General features: G+C 37.2%; 1 protein-coding gene across 2 annotated transcripts in view; it reads left to right on the top strand.

Moving 5' to 3' along the window:
• Positions 1-12,563: 12,563 nt before the first annotated feature.
• Positions 12,564-24,816, top strand: part of DHX40 (DEAH-box helicase 40) — a 51,874-nt gene continuing 39,621 nt past the window's right edge. The window contains exons 1-7 of one of the 2 annotated variants that reach the window (XM_082679525.1): positions 12,564-12,662; positions 13,562-13,729; positions 14,756-14,901; positions 16,596-16,715; positions 16,915-17,142; positions 17,731-17,797; positions 18,764-18,895. In XM_082679525.1, the coding sequence (XP_082535651.1) occupies positions 12,611-12,662; positions 13,562-13,729; positions 14,756-14,901; positions 16,596-16,715; positions 16,915-17,142; positions 17,731-17,797; positions 18,764-18,895 (913 nt within the window). In that variant the 5' untranslated portion in view covers positions 12,564-12,610. Of the gene's footprint in view, positions 12,723-13,561; positions 13,730-14,755; positions 14,902-16,595; positions 16,716-16,914; positions 17,143-17,730; positions 17,798-18,763; positions 18,896-24,816 lie in introns of both variants that reach the window. The other variant, XM_082679524.1, reaches the window with a different exon arrangement.

Here is a 24,816-nt window from a genome sequence, read left to right as displayed (position 1 = left end):
CGGCAAAAGATACTTTTCATTTATTAAGCCAATAATTATGAAGTCTTTCTATTTGGAAGTCCTTTAGCTAGACACTTCATAGAATACAAAGATAAGTAAGACAGTGTGTGTCCTTAAATAACTTAAAATCTAGTCTAGTTTTATGTAATTTTGAGATTACTTGTCTACAAATAATGTGGGACTGAATTTCTGTATGTATATTATTATGCCTACTAAAAAGGAATAGGAAGAACAAATATTGCAAATGATTCCCTTACTTTTTAGAACACTGAATGAGAACAGGTACCTTCATGAATGACACTAATTATGATTTCTTTAAAAAGGCACAAATTTGTGATTGCATCATGATCCAGATAATTATTTAAAAGTAAACTGTTTTTAAAGTTAAGTAACAAATGGACTTCCCTGGTGGTACAGTGGTTAAGAATCCGCCTGCCACGTGTTCGAGCCCTGGTCCGGGAAGATCTCACAGGCCACAGAGCGACTAAGCCTGTGTGCCACAACTATTCAGGCTGCGCTCTAGAACTTGCGAGCCACAACTACTGAAGTCAGCGTGCCTAGAGCCTGTGTTCCGCAACAAGAGAAGCCCCCGCAGTGAGAAGCCCGTGCACCACAACACAGAGTAGCCCCCGCTCACCGCAACTAGAGAAAGCCCTGTACAGAGCAACGAAGACTCAACGCAGCCAAAAATAAATAAATAAATTTATTTTTAAAAATAAAATAAAATTAAATTAAGTAACAAACATATCAGAAAAAAGTGTAGAAATCGTAAGTGTGCAGCTTGATCTTTCCAGGTTATTTAATGTCAACCTAGACCAACTCTCTGACCAATACAGTAAAAAGGCAACATCCTAAAGCCTTTTGGTTTAGGTAGAATAATTACATCGTTGAAAAAAAGAAAGAGATAAGAGAATAATGTTCTGCAAAGGCTCACAAAGAATTGTGGGATGGCACAATGAATGGAGAAAATGGATGGCACATTAAAATTCATGAGGAAATGCCAGTTAAATTCCATGAATAACAAAGTGATTATTGTGCAGGATCGGGTTTCTCTTTCATCACTACAGAAAGACACAAAATCATTATTGTGATCTGCCATGTGGTTTTCCTTTGTTATTAGTTGCTGGGACTGCCCTATTAAATGTTTCGTGTTACCCAGGGGAACAGTCACAGTGGTGAGGAACGGTGGTCGCAGTGCACGTGGCTTTCTATGGTTCTAATTGTAAGTGCATTTAGACCAGAGGAAAGGAACAAATTAAAAAGAAGGGCAGAACGGCTGGGTGGGCATTTTCTTGTGATTACAAAGAACCGAGTCTATCCTTAACCTTACTGCCCCTTGCTTCCCGCTTTACACCTGCCAATTCCAGAACAAGCAAAACTGGTATTTGCATTTGGAGCCTCCTTGGCCAATACAATGGGGACCACAGGTAATTTCAAAAGCGGTAATACATGCAGATTGAGGAGAAGTATTAACATCAGGAGAAAAAACAATCTGGAAAAATAATCCTTTGAAGATGTGTGTAGAGGGGTCAAAATTTTATCCACAATATAGTTTCAATATGCACAGAAAATGCTGTTCTTTATTTTCTTTGATGGACCTAATTTTCCTTGCAAACTTCCATACTGGGAGGAAAAAAACCCCCAAACTTTAAGCTTGTCAATTCAAAATAACTTTTTTTTCTAGTTTAAATAATAGTCACTTTTGAATAATACGTTTTCTTTTGGGTAGGTGCAAAAATCTTTCACATTTCTTTCCCCTTACCCTTGCTTCTCTTCAACATAGTGTCTAGATGTATAGAAGGATTTGTGACCTAGTGGTGGCAAGGAGAGGAGAGGCCTCAGATGTCTGTGCGGTCTCAGGATGCAAGTTTGTCCCTGTGGCGGAACAGCATCTCTGTTGACTGGTGGCCATTGAAGGCCCCTTTGAGATGTAGCGGGTCTCACCTGACCTTTGGGCAGTGTGCTGGTATCATCACTGGGTCTGTGTTTTGCCATTTGCTCTATACACTGCATGCAGCCTCTTAGTTGCACTAGACTCATCCTCATTTCTGTGCTCTCTCACCAGGATCCCCTGCAAGTCACACAGGAGCCAGGACCAGTGCTTCAAGCTGATCCATCCACCGACTTCTGTTACTGCTGTACAATCACCGTACTGGCTTTTGCACTGAGTCAAATAGAAGCAGGGCATGAGCCCTTTTATTTTCAGCTTTCTCCTCACTCTGTCTAGCATATGCTCCTTCTCTAGAAGGTTGCCCTGGAGAAAGGCACTCAAGACACAGGGGACTAACTCCTCTTTCCCCTTTCAGGGCCACCATTCACCTTCCACTCCCTCTCTCTCTCTCTGAACAGGCTTTCTCTATATCCTCCTGCTTCACTAGAAGGAGGTGGGCACTGGATGGTTCCACCTTAATGGCAGACAGGAGTGATCCTAATAGGGTAAGTTGTCTTCCCCTGCAAGACAATTGGAAACTGGGGGTTTACAAAATATTTATTTTTCCCAAATATTGTTCCAATTTCTTTTTGAAGGAGCATGGCAAATGCTCCTTAATTATATATGCCATAGTGTTCAAAAATTATGACCACCTAGGAGAGACAAAAGAAATTTGTGATTTCATATTTTAGGCTGCTCATTATTTAGGCCTTTTATGAAAACAGAATTTCAAAAAGACTTTCAAAAAATTTCTATTTGAACCCTGAGATAGGTTACTTTAAAGAAGAGTGCATTCCAGTTCTTATTTGGAGGACTTTAATCCCATTTCTTTTTTGTTTGGCCCTTTCCTCTCTTCTCTGTCTTCTCCAACATCAAAGATTCATATAACTCTCCCAATGACAAAAGACCCACAATTGCCTTGAACCTATGGATGGTCAGAAAAACAAAAACATGGAAGCACCAAAGTTCCCGTAGGAAGTGTATACCTTTTACTTGCTTCTATTTCTTTCCTTCCTTTGAAAACTACTGAACCTTTGTGAGAAGAGTGTTTTGGATGCATCATAATATGTGCAGAAATACAGCATTGGATCTCAAGGATCTTCTACCTTCAACTTCTCTGCAGTAGAGGGTCAAAGAGATAACCAGGAAGACATGTGACATGGTACATTGTCTCTCCTATGAGCTATGTTCACAACTGATGTGGAAAAGACAACTTTGCTGTCTCCTTCAATGTCCTCGTAACCAGTAAGATGCTTATAAATATTTAATTATTGATTTGCACAAATAGGCTTATTTATTGAGATATTTCTGAAATGTTTTGAGAGTTTTTAATGTAGCGTTAATATGTCAGATATATAGAAAAGTATAGAAAATAACATGATAAACATTTCTGTACTGAAGAGCAAGTCTTTTTTGTTTGTTTTGTTTTGTTTTTAGGCTGCGCTAAGCAGCATGTGGGATCTTAGTTCCCCTACCAGGGATCGAAATCGTACCCCCTGCAGTGGAAGAGCAGAGTCCTAACCACTGCACCACCAGGGAAGTCTCTTAACAGCAAATCTTAACATGTTGCCATATTTGTTTCAGATTCTTTTAAAAGAAATAAAAATTAAAAATACAGTTGAAGCAACCATACCATCATCTCGTTCCCCTTCCCACTTACCACAGGCAACCAGTGTCCAGAAGTTAGTATGTATCCCATATTTTTTGTAATTTTACTACAGAGATATGTGTCCATAAGCAATGTTATTATTTTTTGTGTTTAAAATTTTATTTAAATGTTACCATGCTGTAAGTACACTTTTGCAACTTTACTAATATAGTAGAGTTTATTTCTACTTTCTTATTTTTTGTTTTCTATTTATCATGCTTTTATTTCTCTTCCTTTTCTATACTTTCCTGCCTTCTCTTACGTTACTGAGTTATCTTTTTCCCCACTTTTGCTGGCTTGAACATTACACCTTAAAAAATATTAACCTTGATTTATTATGGGAATAAAAAGGATTTTCTCTGGTAAACAGGTGGGGTTTCAGATTTACTTACATAAACATTTATGTGATACATAAAAAGTATCAGAAAACAAACTATGCTATTTTCTTATAGGCTTACACATTTTGAAATCTATCTTTTCTTCACTGTAATTATATATAAGCTTTAAACTTTTTTTTGTTTTCTTTATTTTTCCTTGGATTCTTTCTCTTTTGGTGAGAAGTTCATGGTTGTCAAGTATATTTTTTTCATAGTAGTAAAACTAACAAGAACTTAACTTTGCTTATGTTTTACATTTATATAACAATATACACTTCTTTCTTTTTATTTATTCAGTGTTTACCCTTAAATTTATAACATGCACACTCAACCAAGCCTAAGATATCGTCAGCCTCTTTCAAACAATATGAAATCTTAGAAGCTTCAACCCTCCCATCATTATTTTTATTTTTTAAATTTATTTATTTTATTATTTATTTTTGGCTGCCTTGTGTCTTTGTTGCTGGGTGCGGGCTTTCTCTAGTTGCCGCAAATGAGGGCTACTCTCTGTTGCAGAGCTCGGGCTTCTCATTGTGGTGACTTCTCTTGTGGAGCACGGGCTCTAGGCTTGTGGGCTTCAGTAGTTGTGGCATCCTGGCTCAGTAGTTGTGGCTCGTGGCTCTAGAACACAGGCTCAGTAGCTGTGGAGCGCGGGCTTAGTTGCTCCACCCCATGTGGGATCTTCCTGGACCAGGGTTCGAACCAGTGTCCCCTGAATTGGCAGATGGATTCTTAGCCACTGCACCACCAGGGAAACCCCATTTATGTTATTATAGTAATTTGGTTTCACCTTTTCAAATACCCTCTCAACTTAGAAATAAGTGTCAATATTGCTTTTTAACACTCAATATTAATTTAGATTTACCAATATTTTTCACTAACTATTATGTCCACAATTAGTACTTTTAGCCAAAGTTTTTTCCTGGCTTCATCGTGCTTCATCTTGAAGTATATACTTGAGCAGATTTTAAGCAACAATTTATTATTATTAAACTATTTTAGTATTTGTCTGAAAATAACTTCAGTCTCACTTTGAAATGATACTTTGAGTATAGACTTCTTGATTATTTTCCCTTAACAATGTGGTAATACCTGTCATTCTATTGTCTTTCCTCTATTTTTATTGATGAGAAATCTGCTGATAATGTCTTATTTTTCCCTTGTAGGAAAGGTTTTTTATCTTGTTACTTTTAAGATTTTCTCTCCTTCTGTTGTGTTCTATGTTTCACTTTGTTTAGGTATATATCATTTTTATTTTTTAGTTTGTGGCTCAGTGATTATCTACTCAAATATTGCTTCTTTCCTATTTTGTTTATTCTATCACTCTGGAATTCCTTTTCAATATATATTGGGTCTTCTCAATTCTAGTCTCCATATCTCTTAATTTCTTTTTCATATTTTCCATCTCTTCATAGTTATGTGCTGCATTCTGAGTGATTTCCTAAGCTCTGTCTTCTACTTTATGATTTTCTCTTGACTTGTTTAAACTGTCCATGGACTTTTAAATTTCAATGAATATATTTTTAATTTTTTTTTTTTTTTGCGGTACGCGGGCCTCTCCCGTTGTGGAGCACAGGCTCCGGACACACAGGCTCAGAGGCCATGGCTCACGGGCCCAGCCACTCCACGGCATGTGGGATCTTCCTGGACCGGGGCACAAACCCGTGTCCCCTGCATCGGCAGGTGGACTCTCAACCACTGTGCCACCAGGGAAGCCTTATTTTTAATTATTTAATGTTTAATTTTATTATTTTTATAAACCTTCCTATTTGTTTTTGTAATGTTCTCTTGTTTCATTATTGATCTGTTAAAAATCTTTTTAATAATTTAAAACATTTAAAAAGTTTTAATAAAAATAAAGTTAGTGACGCATTCAATAAGGAGGCCACAAACAGCTGGCAGAAAGAGCAATGGCCTGAGATTTGGAAAGCTGTACCCTGGACTTTGCACTGCCTCTGTCTAGCTGTATGACCATGGGCAAGTCACTGGAGATATTAAGATCCCCGTTTCCTCATCTCTAAAAGGGAGGCTAGCACTCTCTACAGTTTAAAAGTCCATAATTCTAGGTAGTGCAGAGATAGATAGTGTCATAGGAAAATACCTCAAAATTCTGACACTACTAAATGAAATGAAATGAGAGACAGGAAAACCGAGACACAAACTGCTCTTTTTATTGATTGATTGATTGATTCAGTTTTTTCCTTTTTTCATTTATTTAGATTTCACATATAAGGGATAGCAAACAGTATTTGTCATTCTCTGTCTGACTTATCTCATTCAGCCTAATGTCTCAAGGTCCGTCCATGCTTTCAACAACTTTTTAAATTCAAGTATAGCTGATTTACAATGTTGTGTTAATTACTGGTGTACAGCAAAGTGACTCAGTTATAATATATATACATTCTTTTTCATATTCTTTTCCATTACGGTTTATCACAGGATATTGAATATAGTTCCCTGTGCTATACAGTAGGATCTTGTTGTTTATCCAAACTGCTCTTTAAAAATAGGGTGTAATTGGGCTTCCCTGGTGGCGCAGTGGTTGAGAGTCCGCCTGCCAATGCAGGGGACGCGGGTTCATGCCCCGGCCCGGGAGGATCCGCGGAGCGGCTGGGCCCGTGAGCCATGGCCGCTGAGCCTGCGCGTCCGGAGCCTGTGCTCCACAGCGGGAGAGGCCACAGCAGTGAGAGGCCCGTGTACACCACCCCCGCCCCCCCAAAAAAAAACTTTAGAAGAAAACACATGAGAAAATCTTTCTGACCTTGGATTAGGCAAAGATTTCTTAGGTACCACACCAAAAACACAGTCAAAAGAAAAAACACTGATAAATTGGACTTCATCAAAATTAAAAACTTCTCTTTGAGAGACACAATTAAGAAAACTAAAAGGCAAGCCACAGACTAGGTCAAAATGTTTGCAAAGCACGTATCTGATAAAAGACTTGAATCCAGAATCCATAAGGAATTCTCAAAACTTAATTAAAAAATAAGTAACCTCTCCCTCCCACACACAAGTGGGCAAAAGATTTGAACAGACATCTCACCAAAGATATGCAGACTACAAATAAATACATAAAATATGTTCAAAATCATTGTCATAGGGATATGCAAATTAAAACCACAATGACATACCACTACTACCTATTATTAGAATGGGTAAAACAAACAAACAGACAAACTGAAAATATCAAGTCCTAGCAAGAATGCAGAGCAACTGGAATTCTCACACATGGTTGGTAGAAGCACAAAAGAGACCAGCCACTTTGGAAAAAGGGTTTGGCAGTTTCTTGTAAACATACATTTATCATTCGACCCAGCAATTCCACTCCTAGGTATTTACTCAAGAGAAATGAAAACATATGGTCACTCAAAAACCTGTATGTGAATGTTTATAGTGACTTTGTACATAATCACCAAGAACTAGAAACAACATAAATGTCCCTGAATTAATGAATTGATAAATTTTGATACATCCATACAGCAGAATACTACTCAGCAATAAAAAGGATTACATTTTTAATACACACTACAACTGTATTCGACTACAGCTGAATCCCAAAGTAATTATGCTGAATGAAAGAAGCTAGATGAGAAAAGAGTACATACTGTATGATTCCATTCATTTTGGAAGAGGCAAAACTAAAGAGACAGAAAACCAATTAGTGGTTGCCAGGGCCTAGAGGTGAAAGAAGTGATTGACTACAGAGGAGCACAAGGTAATTTGTTAGAATAATGTAACTGTTTTATATCTTTATTATAGTGGTGGTTACATATCATATACACTTGTCAAAATTCATAAAATGTATACAACTATACACTAAAAATGATGCTTTTTACTACTTGGAAATTATGCCTCAATAAAGCTTACCACACCCCCAAAGACTTATACACAGGCTCTATCACAGATTTTAATGGTCATACTTGAAAGTATAAGCTCCTTTCTTTCTCCTACGAGAAAATTGTATCATAAGAAATCAATAAGGACAACAAAAACTAAAAAATTTAAACGTAAAATACTTGCAATACAAAATCTATGTGCTTTGAAATAAGTAATATTAAATATGTATGGTATTTACTTGCTGGTAATTTCAATCTTTTTCACTTTTTGATTTTACAAGTTAAATGTCAATGAAATTTTTTTTTTTTTTCTAGAGAAATAGTACTGTTTCATTTTTCCTTCAAATAATGTTGATGCTGACGTTTCTCAAATAAACCCAGCTTGCCACCTTCAGGCAAATGAAAGATTTACAGAGGCCATCACCAGTGACAGAACATCAATTTTGCAGATTCCTCAATCATCCATAATTAATAATGTTTTGGTCACCCTATTAGTGTCTTTGTGAGATTTCCTCAATCCAGAATCTTTCCCTGGCATTTACTGAAATCTTTCCAACTTTCAAAGCTCAGTTCAAATGACATTAACTCCAAAAAGTCTTTCCTCATCACTCTAGCTAGTTTTTCCTCCTTTAAATATTTAGCTCCTTGACTGCTTGCAGGTAGTGATAATCTCTTACGCATATTTTTATGCCCCTTTATGGCTATTAAGAAGGGTAAATAATATAGTTGTGCATTCTAATGTTTACTGAGTGAACACATGAATGAATGAATAGGAAGTTAGAGTACCCATTGAGCTTTTATTTGAAAGAGTTCCTATTTTACTGATAGAATAATGGGAATGCCACACATTCATGCACCATTATATGCATATGTGTAAAGCATCAATTTTCATTGATAATGACTAAAAGTGCCTCAATTTTTATTAACCTCTCAATTAAATAATATTATTGATGAATGATTAATGACTGCTTGGTAAGTGGCCTTGTGATACTTACTCAAATCTTAATATCTGGACACCAAAAAAAAATAAAAAAAGAGAGAAGAAAGTAGGATGATGTTGTTTTTTACCTTTGAACTGAAAGGTGGGTACTTCTCTAAGTTCTATGGTATGGCCATCTAAATATTTCCCTCCAAATGCCTAAATTGCTAACATCCTACATGCATGTTAATAGAATATGTAACTAGCATGGGGTCCACTACCTCACTCATAGGAAAATTCCCTATTGTTTCTGTCTAACTCTGGTTAGGGAGTGAGATTCTTCATGCTTCCATTCCTTCCAGAACATACAACCTCCCCTCTCTCTTTCCAGGCTTACATGTATCCAGGACTGCTAAGTGGCTAACTAGTTACAGCTTTGGTTTTTTATTTATTTTTAAAAGGAGGAATGGTCCACACTTCAGATGGCTTATCTTCTTGAATGCCTGCCGCTAGAACTTTCTAACGAAAGATTCTCTTTCTCTTGCCTACTTTGAGGGCTCCTTATTCCTTCGATCAGTTCTTCCTTTCTCATTACATTCTCCCTTCTCTCTGCCCTCTCTAGGCTCAGTCTTATCTGTCTGAGAGAGGCAATAACCAGTTCTTCAAGCATGCCCAGGTGGCTCTGATCTCGGCATTTAGGTTAGCAGTGTCATTGGATCTTTGTTTCTGCTCTGGTGAGGGCTGGGGCAGAAGAAAAGTCTTTAGTTTACAAGTAAGACAGAAATAAAGGAGGGAAATAGGGAGGAACAATCAGATTCATATTTTGGGATACAAATCTGTCACAAATGCAGGTTCATTTTACCTACTTTGACTAAAAGTTTGTTCTCTCTCTTCCAGACCTGCATTCATTCTCAAAATGTGAACTTTTTCTCCCTCATCAGTACCTCCGTGTTTCAAGTCTCCTAAACACACCTTCTAATTATACCCCAATGATACCATTGACCATGAATCATCACACATACACTGTAGCAGCAGCATCTTTTTCTGGCTATTCTCTTCTCTCCTTTCATTTACCTTAGTTGATTCTAACCATACATCTCCAAATGCATTAAATACCTTAAGTACCTTTTCAGTTTGCCCTCTATTTCTCTTCCCACCCACTTACAGTCTGGCTCCTATCTACTTCTCTTTACCAGACAACTATCGTTTTGGTCAAGTTCATGGATTAAAAAAAAAAATCCATGAACTTTGACACTATTGCTCACTCTCTTGACTTCCAGTTATGATTAGCTTTCTACATGCTGCCATTTGTCTGGTGTTTTTGACTTTCTGTATTTCATTGTATGAATATCTTTGATCATTTTCCTTTCTATCCCAGTTAAACTATAACAATGGTTCTATACTCTCCTTTCTTTCTTGAAGAGGATTTAAAATCCTATTACATTTTTTAAAATCTAATACTGAGCCTCTTTCCTGTCTTCTGGATGCTCTGAAGTAGATTGCTTAGATTCAAGAACATTTTGAAAGACTGCTTATGAAGCAATAGCAGCAGGGTGCAAGTCATACTTTTCACACTTCTTTGAATATCATTTCCTTCAGGTTTTTTTTTAAATTAATTAATTAATTTTTGGCTGTGTTGGATCTTTGTTGCTGCACGCGGGCTTTCTCTAGTTGCAGTGAGCGGGGGCTACTTTTTGTTGCGGTGAGCCCGTTTCTCATTGTGGTGGCTTCTCTTGTTGCGGAGCATGGGCCCTGGGCACACGGGCTCAGTTTCTCCGCGGCATGTGGGATCTTCCCGGACCAGGGCTCGAACCGGTGTCGCCTGCATCAGCAGTCAGATTCTTAACCGCTGCGCCACCAGGGAAGTCCTCCTTCAGCTTTTTCTTTTTCTACCCAAAGATAAAAGGAAATAGATTCAATGTTGTTGAGAACACTGACTTTTCTTCTCAGATTAAACCCATGTATTTTCTAGTTTCATTCTATATTTGTATCTTGTTTGCCATTGCAATTTGTAAACTTACTGAGCAGGAAATAGTTGTTGTTCTTTCAATTTGGAATAGCCCTAAGCACATGGTTATTAATGGTGACATGTTTTAAACGTCCTTGGTTTTAAAATCAACAACGTTAAACATCATTTGAGTTTTTCACTTTTACTTTTCTTTATTCTTGGCTTGCAGGTTTTATTCTGGATACTCTCACTATGTGGTTCTCATACGAGAATGGAGTCATTCTATAATAGTTGATTTACAAACATTGGAAGAAAATATATTAGCCACCGAGATTTAGATAATTCCATCTCCCATTACAGTACAGTGGTATTAGTGTGACTTTGAAATCTAGTCGTATTACCTCTGTTTTGAGGCAAATATGTGAGCTTTGATTCCCATATATGAAAATTAGTGATAATAACCTACTTGTATGGGTTTTTGTGAAGAATAAGTGAAAAAATTTATATTACATGCTTGACTGCTAAGTGCTTAATAAATGGTAACTGTCATTGGTCTGAAATTATTCTGCTCATTTTCTTAAAAGTGACTACCATGCCCTGTACTCACCAATACCTTGCCTATACTACAAATGTATTTTTGCTTTTTTTGTGGTTTTTCTGAGTTGTGATATTTTGAATTCTAACAGAATGCAGGATGTTGGGGAATTCCTTTAATGGATGAGAGAAATCTGGGATGTTCTCCTATTATCTCATTTATTCCTGTAGCTCCCAGGTTTGGAGATATAAAGTTGTTAGAAAGTTGCTCTCACTCACTTGCATTTTAGGAGACGTTAATCAGTCCCATTTAAAAGGAGTTGGTATACATATATTTTAAATAAGCACAGAAAAATCTTGGGGTCCAATGACATCTTTTGAAGCCTGGTTGGATAGGAGAATAGTGAACTTTAGTTAAAGTGACAACTTGAGCTGTCTTTTTTGGCAGTAAGTGTTGGTTAATTCTAACAGCAGGAATGATTGAAAAGTCCAAGAAACAATCTTCTCGCATGGATTTTGTTACGATTGACACTACTTACAAAATTGTAAGGTTCTACAACAGAAAGACCTGCTTCCCAAAGTACCCTTTCTGAAAATTCACCCCACCCCGATTGTTGCATATCTGTTTAATTTTTCAGTTTTTGTGGTTTCCAAGGAATCCACAACCATTAAAAATGAGCTTAACTCCTCTGGAGGTCAATCATTCATTCATCCATCAGCGAATTCAAAAAATATTGACGGTCCAGTTCGAATCACTTTGCTGTGCTCCATGTACCATGATTTTCTAAAGTTGTCGCCCTTGCGTCTAGTTGGGGGAAAGGGGAAGAAAATAAACATGGAAATAAATTAAAATGCAGGGTCCTATGAAGGAACTGGACAGCGTGGGGGACCTAAGTTTTGGACACTACGGAAATAGAAGTTCAGCTCTGCAACTCATGAGCTGTGTGCCTTGAACAGGTCATTTCAGGATGAGCAAGGTGAGAATGTCGTGGAACGCCGAACTCTAGGATGGTTCCAGCTCCTGGCAAAGGGTCACATCACGGTAGGTCTGTGAAGGTAGGATAGGCTTGCAGTGACCACTGAGAAAAAAAAGGTGTCGCCTGGCCCTTTTGCGCACAAGAGGAGAAACAGGAGGGGTCCCTTCGGGACTTCTGGGCTGGCTTCGCCGGCGGAGCCGCAGCGCACGTCGGCGTTTGGCGGGAAACACTCGAGCGTGGGCCCTCTGCTCGCGGCCGGGTGGCAACGGTTGGGCACCTCTCCGGCTGCCTCGCGCCACGTCATCGAACAGCTCCTCCTCCCCTCGCTCGAGTCGCACGCGCGGAAGTAAACACCTTGACGTCATCAGGGCGCGTCTTCGCCTTTCCCCTCCCATCTTCCCAGAACGGTGGACGTGCTCACCTCCGCTCTGGGCCAGGTCTATGTCCCGGTTTCCCGCCGTCGCGGGCAGGGCGCCAAGGCGGCAGGAGGAAGGTGAGCAATCAAGAGACCTCCAAGAAGAGCGGCCTTCGGCAGTTCCCATCGCGGATAGAGGTGCGGTCCGCGGGACGCTACGGAGGCCAGCGGGAGTTATGGCATGGGGGTTCTGGGGGGGGATAAAAGTCCGCCTTAGGCAGGCAGAGAAGAGTAGGGGGGGAGGCCGCAGCGTTCCTGTCGCTCTCCAAGCCGGAGGGGAACTTTGCATCCAGTGAGGACTTTGGTCTAGAGGGGGGCGGTCCCAGACCCAAGTTGGGTGAAAACCCTGCTGGGGGACAAAAAAGTGAACCCCAACGCCGAAACGCGTTCTGCTCTTAAATGGGCTCATAAAGCCTTTGTTCTCTACCCATCCATTCCCGCCTCCCCCCCCTCCGCCCCTTCGTCGGGCCGCCAGCCTGCCTTTGGGTACGGTATGAGGGAGCCAGTTTCCAGGAGCCAGTTTCCATGGTTACCCACCACTTGGCCTTCTGGGATATCAGTCACTCTGAACAGGGACCTAACTTGAACCGTGAATCAGAAGCAAACACAGGTGGCTTTTAATTCAGCTGAGAGTTTTTCTGCTGTGTTCCAGGTTTTGGTCTATTGTTTAATAAAATTGGGTTTTGTACTTCTGTATAGGTATGCTTGCAAATACATTGCCTTGTGCTAGGCTTAACTTTGTCAGCTACTTTGAGTCATGCGTTAGCAAATGCACAAGTTGATTTCACTAAAAAGTTGCTCTGGGTTTATAAACCCTCGCTTGCAAATTGGATGTAGGTGATTTAACTGAAGAGTCATGGGTTGATTATTTCCAGCCCTGAAATTCTATTGTCATTCCCTTTTCAGTTTTGGGAGATTGAATGAGAGATATCTTTACAGGCCTTTGAATTGCACAATTTTTCCCCCTGTCATTACAGAAGAGAAAGGATGCACATCACAGGAGGGAGGAACTACTCCAACTTTTCCTATTCAAAAACAAAGAAAAAAGCTTATTCAAGCTGTGAGGGACAATTCATTCCTTATTGTTACTGGAAATACAGGAAGTGGTAAAACAACTCAACTCCCAAAATATCTATATGAAGCAGGTAATTTTATTCTGGGAAAATATTGGGATTACTTTAAAAATATCCTCTTAAAACCTAATAGGACTTCTGTATTACACAAATGCCCATCATTTGTTTTATAGTCCCAGTTCTTGTCTTGGCACACTGTCCCTACATCTTCCTTGCTTTTTTACGGTCTTATTTCAGATTAGTTGAAATGGCATTTTCAGTTATCATAATAACTCCAAATAGAATTATAGGTAGATGTTGATTCTGTGCTATAGAATAAGGTTGTCTTGCAGTAGACTGTTGACCACTGGTACTGAAATAATTTTCCGAGGGAAGGGATATATTGATATCTGCTGCTGACATTAGTATTTCTTGGTTCTATCTCCAGAGTGTTATCAGGTAACTGTTTATTCCTTGACTCTCCTAACACCAAGCCAGCTAACAAATTATCCTTACGGTGTCTTTCCCTTCAATACGGTAAAAGTTTCTATCATAAGGTTGGTATAGAGCAAAATTATGTTGGATATTATAAAAATTTCGTAGTGTATATTAACTTACTCTAATGCATCAAATCTAAGATGCCGTCTATTAAGACACACCCCTATTTTACATACTATTAATGAAAAAAAAATGCCATCAGTTATAAGATGCATCTCCCTTTCAAAGATATTAAAATAGTAAAATATGCCTGTAGAATCTATGAAAAGTGGTATATTTAAACTTCTGTGGTAAAGTTAAATCCATTTTAGGAAGTGTGTGGAATTTTATGGATTCCTAGGGGTTAAAAATTCTTGGCTTACTCTTTAGAGTAAATCTTTAGACTGAAATTGAAAAAAATTAATTAAAATATATACATTTAGAACAGCTATTAATATGTAGTCTTATTTTTAATTAATACTTAAATTTCCATGGTGCACATGTAATACAGTGTGTTGTTAATTGGCAGAGTTTTCTTTTAGAAACACTTGAACAGTTTGTATTGATTGACCAGAAACAATTTAGCTCTAATGGGAAGCAATTGTTAACATTTTTGTGTGTTTTTACTTCTGGTTTTGATAGGGTTTTCACAACATGGTATGATTGGTGTGACTCAGCCACGAAAAGTAGCTGCCATATCTGTTGCTCAGAGGGTTGCTGAAGAAATGAAATGCACTTTGGGATCCAAAGTAGGATACCAAGTTCGTTTTGACGATTGCAGCTCTAAGGTACAAAAGTTTTGCTTGTATTTAATTAAGTACTGTAAATTTATAGAAAGAGTGAGAAAGTGATGAAAGATTTTGACTTCAAAATTCCATTTATATTTTAAAGAAACAAAGCCTCAGATTAGAATTAATTTGTGTTGCCCATTGTTAATGCTCTAGTCCTGGGGTGTCTAATTCATCCCATTTTCTCCCTTCTCAATTAGTTTATGTGACAGTTATGTTGATTTTTCACAGGACTGTCATGTATTTTAGCTGTAAGGATCCTTGGCATGTAACTTACATTTGTATTCTTTCAAAATATTTTTTATTGCAGTAAAATGCACATAAAATAAAAGTTACCATTTGTATTACTTTTAAACCATTTTTAGGTGAACAATTCAGTAGCATTAAGTTCATTCATAGTGTTGTGTAACCACTACTGCTATCTATTTTCAGAATGTTTTCACCATCCCAACCAAAAACTCTGTATCTACTAAACAGTAGCTCCACATTCACATCTCCCCGCCCCTAGTCCCTGGTAACTTCTATTCTGCTTTATGTCTCTATACATTTCCATATTCTAAGTACCCTGTACAAGTGGAATCGTACAATATTTTGTCCTTTGTGTCTGACTTATTTCATTTAGCTGAAGTTTTCAAGGTTCATCCATATTGTACGGTTATATTCTTAAAGTCAGTGGAAAACTGACAGCTTAATGAACAAAGTCATTGATCAAGTATTTATTGAGCATCTTCTGTATTCATGGCAATAGTTCATAGTTACAATTTATATTCCTTCAGGATTTCTTAATCCTGTACCAGATACAAAACAATCTCTGATTTGCCTATGGTCCCTGATAGGAATGGTCATCAACAGTGGCAAAGAATGACTCCCCAAAATACTGTCTTTGCCTTCCTAGTGGTCACTGCTGGGGATTTTTCTTTCTTTTTTTCTTCCTTTGTTTTATGGATATCATTGCTGTTAACTCCTCCTCTGGACCTTACTCTCAGTGTGTTTTTTTTTTTTTTTTTTTGGCGGTACGCAGGCCTCTCACTGTTGTGGCCTCTCCCGTTGCGGAGCACAGGCTCCGGACACACAGGCTCAGCAGCCATGGCTCACGGGCCCAGCCGCTCCGCGGCATGTGGGATCTTCCCGGATCGGGGCACGAACCCGTGTCCACTGCATCGGCAGGCGGACTCTCAACCACTGCACCACCAGGGAAGCCCTCTCACCTTGTTTTAATTCTAGTCAACTGACCCTATTTTTGTAACAGGAAAGTGGTCAAGGAAGAAGAGAGTGAGAGAAATGGTGCACCTACCTTTTCTCTTGAGTCCTCTAAAATAGCAGCTGAGACAGGGAGATGAATTCCATTTCATTATTGTTTTCCCACAACTTGCTCATCTGAAGTCATTACATTATCTTAACCACTTTCCACTGACTTCATTGTATTTCCTTATTGGTCACTTTAGTTTGCTTTATTCCAGAATATTCACCTTAGTTCCTTATCCCTGTCTCTGTATAGATCACGTTTCGTAATTTACCATCCATGTTAGTAGACATGTTATTAGACTATTTTATGTACTCTTATTTCATCAGATTAGTTTGGTCACTTAATATCTGTACATCTGAGGGGGAAAATTTAGTTTGCAAAGCAGGGATGAATTACTGTGATTTTATTTTTATGTATATGTTAATGTACTCTGCTGTTTGAACATTAGGAAACAGCAATCAAATACATGACAGATGGATGTTTACTGAAACATATTCTGGGAGATCCAAATCTTACCAAGTTCAGTGTCATTATATTGGATGAAGCCCATGAGAGAACTCTAACTACAGTGAGTATTTTACTGTATCAGTTATTTATTAGACAGTTTACTTCTTTTGGGTAGCTTTGTACTGTATAGTGAATTGCCTTCTCTTACTTACATTTTAATCTATTCAAATGGGAATCCTTTGGTTAGGAGAGCAAAATATTTAAAATAAATTGGTTGTTATGTACACTTGTGACTTATTAGAAATTTACTTTTCTTTCAGGACATCTTATTTGGTTTATTGAAGAAGCTGTTTCAGGAGAAGTCTCCTAATAGGAAAGAGCATTTAAAGGTGGTAGTGATGTCAGCAACTATGGAATTAGCCAAGCTCTCTGCATTCTTTGGAAATTGTCCAATATTTGATATACCTGGAAGGCTTTATCCGGTCAGAGAAAAATTCTGCAATTTGATTGGTCCACGAGATAGAGAAAATACTGCATATATTCAAGCGGTATTACTTGGCATCCTTTTTATGTCTTTTCTATATCTATGATTCTAGTTGATTGAGTAGTTTGATAATTTATTTGTCTCTATTATTTTAATGGCAGCCCTCATAGGTCCTAGGACTTTTTTTAAAAAAGATTTATTATTTATTTATTTACTTATTTTTGGCTGTGTCGGGTCTTAGTTGCAGCACGCAAGATCTTCATTGAGGCACGCAGGATCTTTTGTTGTGGCGTGTGGGCTCTTCTTTGTGGTGCACGGGCTTCTCTCTAGTTGTGGTTTGCACGCAGGCTCCAGGGCACGTGGGCTCTGTGGTTTGCAGCACGCAGGCTCTAGTTGAGGCATGCAAGCTCAGTAGTTGTGGCACGTGGGCTTAGTTGCCCCGCGGCATGTGGGATCTTAGTTGCCTGACCAGGGATTGAACCCACATCCCCTGCATTGGAAGGTGGATTCATTACCACTGGACCACCAGGGAAGTCCCAGGTCCTAGGACTTTCGAGAATCAAGTTTAATTTTTCTGTGGAACTAGGGGAGGTGGTGGTGGTGGGGGGACTGTATTTCCACTAGCATATTATGCTTGTGTTTCTTGCTTTAGATTGTGAAAGTGACCATGGATATCCATTTGAATGAAATGGCTGGAGACATCTTGGTTTTTCTGACTGGTGAGCATTCAGTACCAGGTTTTAAAAGTTTACTATTTGTACAAGGGAGCGGGGCACCATGATAGAGTGTTACCTTTGTTGGAAAATCTAGGCTCTACTCATGTTATCCTAGCCTTTTATGATTTTCTGAGTAGTTTTAGATATTATATCTATTACAAGATATATAAGGTAATTCTACACTGCCCTAAAAACCATGAGTCTCATTAGTAAACATAGGTAAAATACACTTTTAGTAGAAAGATATTAAACGGTAAAATATTAATATTTTTATTACTCTATCTTATATAGAGCTGTTAACCACACTAAACAGTCCTGGATCTGAATGATTAATTTCATTATTTCAAAAGACATACTACTAGCTCCTTTCTTCTTTGAGTGGTGGGATGGTACTGTGTGGTAGCAGTACATAAGGTGTAGAATCCATGTCTCGTAGACAAGCCTTTTTTGGAGGTCAAAAATAGAAATAGTTAAATCTCAGACTAGTGTGATTTTTCAAGTAGCAGCATCCTACTAACAGATATGAGTAATTTCATGGCTCACCTCCTACACTGCCTTGTACCCCTGTCAGAAGTGAGACATTGTAACAATCTCTTAGCCTTTTTGAGGTACTTAATTAAGCATTTTGAAATACACCTAAATGTAGTATCTCCTGGACTAGCCTCCCCTATGGTAATGATTAACTTTATTGAGTCTTCCTCAAATATACCATATTAGCAAGATGAAAGGCTTTATGACTATAAACATTTTTATTCCTTTAGAGATTTAAATTCCTTGGAAACTTTCTTCTATTTTTAATTTTATTATTGTTGAGATTGAGTACAATTTATGTGTTCATCTACCTTAGATCAAATGAGAGATTTAAAATAACTATTATGTAAAACCAATATTAATCTAGAAGGGTTTTTTTTTATTCTTAAATTGATTTTACTGTTCAGTTGCTGACATTATTTTCTCCCCTCATTTCAGGTCAGTTTGAAATCGAAAAAAGTTGTGAGTTACTTTTTCAGATGGCAGAGTCTGTTGATTATGATTATGATGTCCAAGATACCACTCTAGATGGCTTGCTAATATTGCCGTGTTATGGATCTATGACAACAGGTAATTCCTCACTAGAACAGAAAATTTGATTTTTAAAACTTTTAATTGAATAATAACATGTATACAGAACAGTGTTCAGATCTTAGGTGTTTAGGTCAGTGAATTTCACAAAGTGAACTCACCTTTGTAACCAACACCCAGATCAAGAAACAGAGCATTAGGAGAACCAATCAGCATCCCTTTGAGAGAAGTGATTTTTTTTTCTTGAAATCTTTTCACATTCACTTTTTCAAGACCTTGGACATCTATCCCCCTTACTATTGTTAAGAGTGGCCTATGTCTTATCCCAGCAGAACAAAAATATTGTTGGTAATTTTTTGAAATTAAGGCTATAATTCCTTGATAGTAGTACCATAAGTCAAATCTGATTTGCCACTGCCACGGAATTTCTAGAAATTTTGTATATCCTTATATATCTGAAACAAACCAGTGGATTGTTTTCTTTTTATGTAGCTACACACATTAGTCTACTTTTCAAGTGCGATGTTGTTCTTTTTTAAGTTCAAAGAGCAAATGCAAACTCTTATTCTATTTGTTCATAATATTGTTGAATGAGGTTTAGAATTTGTTTTATAAAACTATTTTATTATGGAATTTGACTTGTAAAAGCAAAGGGAAGTTAACCTGCAGCCTCCTATTTGAAGTTTGATTGGGATTAGCATTTAATGTAATGCAAAAAGCATTTAAATGTTTTTATATTTTACGTGTAGTTTTGTTTCTGTTGAGTAGGTGGTTCTTATCCTTATATTAACGAAAAATGTTCAGGAATATATGTGTTGGTAAATAACCATAGACCATGTGCTATTTTGGAAATCTTTTTTGTGATGATATTGGGCCCTTGCTCTCAACATTGAGATCTATTTTAGATTTTTACAACTTAAAGGGAATTTGTAGGGTCATTATTAGATATTTAATGTTCTCATTGTTTTTTTTGAGATTTTATCTACTAACTTTTATAATTTACTTTATAACTGATAAGATAATTCAAAACCTGTTGCAGTTGCTTTGTTGTTAACTATTAACAATATATATATTTTTTCTTTTTCTATATAAAGTAAATAATTTCATTCTTTCCATTTTACTGCCATATTGAAAATAATGTTCTCTATCTGCCATTGCTTCTTGATTATCTTCCTGAAATTCAGTTTTTGTACTATTAAAGGTTGCTAGTGACCTCCTGTTCCTCAAATACCATGGCTTTTTTCTATTTGTATTTTGATTTTGTGTTAATATAAGTCTCCTTAAATGCTGTTGTTTAGGATAATTATTTGGTTCTCCTGACCACTATTTCTATAAGGCTGCTGTCTTCCCACGCTCCCTGGCCTTTGTTCCCTTCTGAATGTGACTGTTCCCTAAGGTTTCATCCTTAGCTTGCTGTTTTCTTAGAATTCTCTGTTTTGGAGAGGTTGGCTCCTAGGATTCATCTGTCACTTTGTGATGACTCCTGAAAGCTGTCTCTAGTTCAGTCTCCTGCACTCTAGACCTGGTGGGTCTCACAGGGCTTTCTGGTCTGTGCATCCTAGATCATACAATCCAAACAAGTGGCAACTCCTACAGGTTTTCTTTTACCTTTATCTTGTCCAGATCACTCATTTTTCTTTTTTTTTTTCTCATTGTCATCATTAGAATTGGGATCCTCAGTTTGCTTTCCTGAGCTGTTAACATATCCTGCTAACTTGTTTTCCCTGATTTAATCTACCATCCTACCTGCCATGATAAACATAATCTTCCAAAAGCACAGCTCTGATTGTGTCAGTCTCCTGTTGGGTACCTTCATCCATTTCCTATTGCCAACTGAATTATAATGTGAACTTAATAACTTGGTATTCATTATCCTTCCAGTATGACTTCTACCAGCTTTCAGCCCTAATTCCCAGTGTATGTGATTTTCTTTGTTGGTGTATATGCGTAAATGGTAAAGATGTGGGATTGGGTGTGAGTAGAGCCATTATTAAAGGGTTTTGTTTGTTCATTTTAGTTTCTCTTCCGGTTCCAAGGACACTGTAAGGGTGAGCTACTGGTGATCCATTATGATCATAACAATATTTATTGTAGCAGTTTATAACAGTGCAAAGAGGCATTCAGATGGAGCTGATGAGGTACTAAGTAATGGGTGAGGTGGAGTTGGATGAAGTAGGGAGAGGGTGGCAGGTTCCTGGGATCTAAGGCTTTCTTTCTAAGCCTGGTAAATACAATATAGCACTTATTTTCTTTATTATTGCTACTTTGGGTTGTGGGGAGAGACACATAACATTATCATGTTATTTCCTTTATTTCCTGTTAGCTTCAGGAACAGAAAACTTGCACTGGGGAGTGAGGAGTGGGAAGAAGAGTTTCCTGCTTATAGCCTGGAGTGAGGGGGTACAAATGGACCTAGGTTTAGTGAATAAGTAAAAATTATGAGGTGGATATTTTATATTTGCTCTTATTTCTGGGCTAGCCATGAGGGTGGCTGACTGTTTCAAAGGGACATCTTAAAATACCTCCCTACTTGACATAAAAAATTCTCATCTGTCAAATGTGAAGAGGTGCTGTGGTATCCCTTGTACTACCAGGGTCATGTGACCCTGCTCCCTGGGCTGAACTCCCCCAAGCCCCAGCCTTTGCAATGTTCACTCAAACTCAAAATGTAAGAGAGATTTTTGATTCCTTTTCTTCCCACAACATTTTTGTGACTCTGTGTTTGCTCTTTCCTGAACTTGTACTCCTCCTTTCCCTTTTATTCTCCCTTTTCACTGGTTGAAATATGCTATTTTGTTTCACAAGTGCAACCAACTCCATAAGAACCTTTCCTGATTTCCCTCCTCACAGCTGGTTTTTCTCTCTTCTTCATTTGAACCTCATTGTGCTTTACTGTATCTCTTGTGGCACTTAACACATTTATCTTGTGTTACGATTTTCTCATCCCCTCTATGAGATTGTGAACTTCCTGAGGTCAAGTACTAAACACTGAAAAAGTCCTGACTAAGTATTTGTTAAATTGAGTTCCAGATTTTTTACTTTCTGCTGGATATTCTATTAATGTCTTACACCAAACACTATGTCTGAACCTTTTTCTTGTTTCTCTCAAACCTTTTCCCTCTTCTGACTTCCCCCTTTTTGTTTAGGTCTTACACTCCTTCAGGTTGGTCATGCATTTAGGGAAAGCTGAACCCTCACAAAAATTTATGAACTGAAATATACCTGTTACTTCATAAGTGACAGTTATTTGCATGGAATTAGACACTTTTAGCACTGACGTAATTATCTAATTCAGTGCTTCTTAGCCTTTTGTGGAGGGTGGGGATCTCAGATTTTTATTTTTAAGTAATGAAAGCCTGGCTGTTTTTCTAGAAAAATGCACATATACCCATATATATATATTTGCATAATCAGATTTTTTTATTTTACAGATAGAGGCTAAGTGATGTTCCTGAGGTCACATGGTGAATCTACATTTGATAACTGGTTATATATTCAGTAGTGGAGAATCTAACAGTACATGTGTTTCCAGAATAGATGAAGAAAAGGAGAGGAGTTTTACCTTGGATTAGTGTACAACATTTTAAAAGGGGAAAACCTACTCATTCAGATTATTGCATAAATCCAAAAATAGTTTTTTTTCCTTCTGCTTGCAAACCAAAGCTATTACTTCAATATAGCAAGTACCAAGTGTCTAAGATAGTTTCCTTAAATGTTAAGATTAAAGATGTGGGGGAATAAGGCTAATGAGTTTCACATAAAAACTTTTAGTCTATGTGGAGTCTCCCCAAATGGGAAAAATTTTCTTTTGTCTTAAAAAGAAATATATACTTTTTAAAAACAATAAAATCAGCAAAGAAAAATAAACTTACTCAGATGCCACCAACATGATTAAGTGATAATCAGTATTAATATTTTGAGGCATATTGTTCTGACCTTTTTATTTATGCATTTAGATATATTTTATTGTTTAGTGTTTTTTTTTAACAAAAATGGATTTATTTTACATATGCTCCTTCATTTTTCTTTTTTGCCCTTTGTAGAAGTTTTAAAAGTATAGAAAAGTACAAAAAAAATCCATTTTCCACTATGCAGAACTAATAGTTGGTGTCTCTCTTTTAAGAAAAATTACTCAATTGAGGGAAAATAATACAGTTTCATTATAAAGAATTCAAGCAGTGTACAGTTTTACAAAGGTAAAAGTAAAGAAATCACCTCAAACTCCATCCAGAAATAACCGTCTTTAACATTAGAAAAAACATTATTCAGATCTGTGTGTGTGTGTGTGTGTGTGTGTGTGTATGTATGTATGTATGTATGTATGTGTGTACATATAGAGGGATAAGTAAGTAGTTAGATAGGTTGACAAATACTTTTTTTAAGAGAGAGATTATACTATTAGCTGCTTTTTAAAAAAGTATTTAATTTTTCTTGAATTGAAGGAATTGTTAACTTCAAGAATATCTTTCTTTACCACATGAGATAATATTTTATAAAAGAGTGCTTTAAAGTTTAAAAGGATGAAAAATATTAAGCTGAAGTTAACATCTTCTTTTTAGACTATATTTGATTGGAGATCTTATCTGTTGCCTGATTTGAAAGATGAGCACTTAAGTACTGATATTCTTCTATATCCTCCCCTTCTGATTTTTGTTAGTTATTTTTACATTGTTCAGTTGTATTCAGTATTTACTATCAATCCTTTTACCATGGTTTTTCCATTTCTAAGTTACTTTCAGTTAATTATAGATTGGCTAGATTTTAACCTTTTTTTTTTTTTTTAATAGAAGAGCTCTTGGGTGTTATTTTTTTTTTTTTTGTAGTTCTTTTGTTTAAGAATGTGTGGCTTTTGCCTTTATACTTGAGCTACATCTTGGCTGGGTTTTATGTTCTTGGGTCACACTTTCTTTTCCTTAGAACTTGGTAGACGTTGTCCAGTTGTCTTCTGGCATTGAATGTTGCTGCGGAGAAGTCTGAGGCCAACCTGATTTTTTTTCCCCTCCTTGTAAGTGATTTGCTTTTTCTGTCTGATTGCCTGAAAATTTCTATTTTTATCCTTAAAGTTCAATAGTTTTTAATTAGAATATTTTTTGGTGTTGAGTGTTTTATAGTAAAATTGTCCTGGAATTTTATGTGCTCTTTTTAAAAATCAACTTTATTGAGGTATAATTTACATACAATAAACTGTGCCTGCTTTAAGTATATAGTTCAGTGAGTTTTGACAATGTATATACCTGTGTAACTACCACCACAAACAAGATAAATTATTCTTAGTTGCTCTTTTGATCTGCAAATTCAATTCTTTATTTCAAGGAAATTCTCTTGGGTTATATCTTTGTATATAACTCTTGTCTATTTATTGGTTTCCTACTTCAGAGTTACCAATTATTCTTATGTTGGATTGCATGTCTTCCATATTTTTTAGCTTCCTTCTAGTTACTTTATCTTTTCAACTGCACTTACTGATTATCTCAAGCCTTTTCTCTATGTCAGAAGTTTGATTTCAGCTGTATTAGTGAGAATTCTCAAGATATTTTTGACTTACCCAAAAATGACTTCGGGGGGGGGTAGAGTTTGAGCTGAGCAGTGTTGTACCTCTTTTATTCTGTTCCAGAATCATCTTTTTTCCCCCTTTGATTGACAATTTCTGTTTATAGCTTTATGTTCCTTTTATACACATATTCTCTCTCTCTCTCTCTCTCTCTCTCTCTCTCTCTCTCTCTCTCACACACACACACACACACACACACACACACACACTTTCTCTCTCTCTCAAACACGTTTCTGCTTTGGGATCAATTTGGAACAAATTCTTTGAGGACGTTTCAGTTGGCCTTAACATATGTCACATACATGTATCTTAGTAGCATTACTCCATTAAGAGCGTTCAGTGGTCTCTCCTCAGTATCCTTATTTCTTGGTAGATTTTGGAAAACCTTTCTGCCTCTTTGCCAATCCCC

Source organism: Grampus griseus (genome assembly GCF_964374135.1).
Source record: "Grampus griseus genome assembly, chromosome: 20".
NCBI lineage: Eukaryota > Metazoa > Chordata > Mammalia > Artiodactyla > Delphinidae > Grampus > Grampus griseus.
This window is presented reverse-complemented; position numbering and strand designations above follow the sequence as displayed.